At 36.7% G+C, this 3,306-nt stretch overlaps 1 protein-coding gene across 1 annotated transcript; it reads left to right on the top strand.

Moving 5' to 3' along the window:
- Positions 1-518: 518 nt before the first annotated feature.
- LOC147399691 (mediator of RNA polymerase II transcription subunit 11) lies at positions 519-3,306 on the top strand. The gene is made up of 3 exons (XM_086445165.1): positions 519-671; positions 814-930; positions 3,030-3,306. Exons 1-3 carry the CDS (start codon positions 618-620, stop codon positions 3,204-3,206), a joined length of 348 nt encoding a protein of 115 aa, XP_086301291.1. The 5' UTR covers positions 519-617; the 3' UTR covers positions 3,207-3,306.

Raw genomic sequence — 3,306 nt, 5'->3', positions numbered from 1 at the left:
AAAGAAACAAATGTCTCACTCTACAAAATAAATATGACCATCGACATGTCTTATAAATTCCAATCCAAAATGAAAATGAAGATTATAATCCAATCAAATAAACCCATTTCTACTATTGGGAAAGAAGAGAATGGAGATTGAAGAGATGTTATATGTTAAATGTAATATAAATATATTATGTTTAATATAATGGATATTGGTTCGGTTATGGGACACCCCTGAACCGAGAACCAAATCGAATCAATTCGTTCTTCAAATTTTCTACACAGAGCCGAATCGATAGTCTATAAAACTAAATCAAACCAATCCTTATTGCTCTGGTTTGATTTGATTCAATTCTTGGTTTGGCCCTATCGAATGTGCACCCCTACCAATTACCATCAGATTGGTGATTTAGCCGCATTGTAGAAGGATTATGAGTGAATCAACAGTGTACAAGGGACTAAGTATATATACAATACTGGGCCTAATAGAAAGGGCCCATGGCCCACAAAGAACATTGCAAGAACACCCGGGAGAACAAAAATTTATAGATCCGAAGAGATTAATTAGTACCATAAAGTTTGAACTTGTAAAGCTCCTCGTTTGGGACCTCGCACGAACTCTCGATCAATTCCATGGAGTCTCAGAGCCAAAACACATCGTTTCAAAAGCTTCATCACGTGGAGAAGGTTAGATAATACAGAAATTCCCAAAATCGCTTCTTCTTTTGTTTATTTTTTTCCCAATTTAGGGTTTGCAGCACTATCAGGAACAGTAAAAAATGGGGAATTTTTTTTTCCCTTTTTTTAATTTTAATTTTCGATCGCGCAGAGGATCGTTAGGGTTTTGGAGTTAGCAGGAGGAGTGATGGACGAGCTTTCGAACCCAACTAGTCCGAGAATGGACATTATTAACAACAATTGCCTCGAGTTCATGCAGTCAATCAAGGTTCGTCTCTCTCGATCGATATGTGTTTCTGGTTATATTTTGTTTGATGTTATAATATTGCACAAAACTTTAGTTTGAATTTTTTCAATAATTTTCTGGGAGTGCATGGACTTAGAAAAGATCAAGGTAGGGGATTTTTCGATCTCTCTACTTATTTCTCTTTCCAATTAATGTATTTGTTTCCAACTTCGAAGGTTTAATGGCACGAGTTTGAGAAAGTTTGGGATAAATCTCTTTGACTCATAGTGATTATCGTTTAATTAGAGGTTTATATGATAAGTGTATAAAAATTGTTGAATTGTAGGAGTGTCTAATTTTGATTTGAGTTGACTGAGGACGTATATTCTGAAAATGCATTAGTGATTCAATTTTTTTTCCATAGATGTTTATTAGACGACTTAGTAATTTCTTTCGAGTTTCGAACGTTGCGATTGTTCTGTATTTATACTCAAATTATTGGATTTCAGTTCTTCAATATTAGTGTAGAGTTGTCTTTTTCAATTTCCATAACTAATGATCACTATTACTCCAACAACCATAGTATAAAACTTCTAGCTGCCATATATCATTTTTCATTGTCATCCCCACCAAAGTTAAAAACTGTCTCTAGGAAATATTTCGATGAAGAGAAAAATTGATATATATTGATAACGGGGGTGTCCGGAATTACGTTTGACTAGGGGGACTAGATGAGCTAGAGCCGGAACCCTCCCCCTGGCATGTGCAATGCCCGCACATTACACACACCGGGTAAGTGAGGAAATGCCCTCACGGGTGGCCCTGAGGAAATATTGCTCATACTAGGTGTCGAACACACAACCTATGGACTCTCCCCGCTTATCGGATTCGAAATTTCCATTAAGCCACCCCCTCAGGGTTAGAAAAAGTGATATTGTCTCGACCAAAATATTCTTATACAATCCCATACATTTTTAATCATTCCCAAAAAATTCAATTTTTTGTATCGGTACATACTGGTATTTTGAACCATGATCCCCACCCGACGCCTCACCATTCTCTGTTCCTCATCATTCTCTTGTGCATCATTGAAAGCATCATCCTTGCTACAATCGTTGCTTTCCTATGTCATTCTTCTTGTTACTAACCTAACTTGTCTATCAAACCACCATCTTCACCATCTCTAATAGTTGGTTTACGAATCTCTACTCATTTTCTTGTGGGCTGGGGTCAATGTCTAGGAACGCCTACTTGATAGAATTAATGGATACCATATTTCAGCAAGAAAGCCAGATATGAGGGAGAGGAAATAGTCTAAAATAGTCTTGAGTGAGTCCATTTGATAGGGAGAATACTTGAGAATTTCAACGTTCCCAACTAAGAAGTTATGATAAACTCATATCCCTTCCAAGCCATTCTCTAAGAGAGGTAGGAAGTTATGGGAGCTTTGCCCTTCATAAGAGCAGCAGAGTCTTCGACAAGGAGAATCTTGAAGCTATCATGTTGAAGATAAAAGCATTGTTTTATTCTTGGTCATCAATCTCAATGGAGTTTAGGGTTGGCATTTTGCCAACCTTCGTCGTTAGATGGGACTGTTTCATCGGTATTTACTATTTACTTTGTGTTTTTTGTCTTGTGGGCTGGCGTCTTCTAATTACCTTCTCTATCTCAAATTTGTGTATTTGTATGCGTTAGATCTTTGGCACCTTATTCTTAATGACTTGCCTTATCATTCAAAAAGGAATTGAGAATTTAATCTCGCTTGTATACTTTTATGATTTATCATTATTCAAGTGCTTGATATGATCAACACTAGAAATTGAATGGTTTAGAGTTAGATGATCTTCAGTTGGATTTGAGAAAACTTGGAAAGTAATTGGTGCATGAGACATCATGTGTCTCTTCCTCTTTCTTGCTGTGGATGTGCTTTAGCAGTCACTTTGTTGTCTTTGTAAGTTGGAACAAACCCATGATCTTATGGTTGCTATCCAGAGTTGTGGCCAATCCGTTAGTTTGAATGGGGAAGCTAGTCAGCTACCAAACCCTTATGTTTCAGTGTTTCTACAATCGGGCCTCCGCTTCTATCATTCTGAAAGCTTAATTTATGACATTAATTTTTTTTTTTTTCGTTGTGGAATCAGGACATCCAAGGGACTTTGCGGGAAGAAATCAAAAGTGCTTGTGAGTATCGTCCGTTTGAGAAGTGTGATTACAGTTCAAGAATTTCTAACGAGATATGTTGCAATAAGTTGGAATATGTCATCGAGCAGTTGGACAACATGAAACAAAGCATTGATCAATATCATAATGCAACCTGACATTCCATGTTATACTAGTTGTAAGTACACTGAATTAGATCACTGCAGCTTCTCATTTATTTTCAGAAACCTTGAATTAAAATGTTATGTTTTTTAACTA

The sequence above is a fragment of the Akebia trifoliata genome, chromosome 6, assembly GCF_017979445.1.
Source record: "Akebia trifoliata isolate Shusen 1 chromosome 6, ASM1797944v1, whole genome shotgun sequence".
NCBI classification, from domain to species: Eukaryota; Viridiplantae; Streptophyta; class Magnoliopsida; order Ranunculales; family Lardizabalaceae; genus Akebia; species Akebia trifoliata.
The sequence above is the reverse complement of the archived record's forward strand: the minus strand, read 5'-3'. Positions and strand labels throughout refer to the sequence as shown.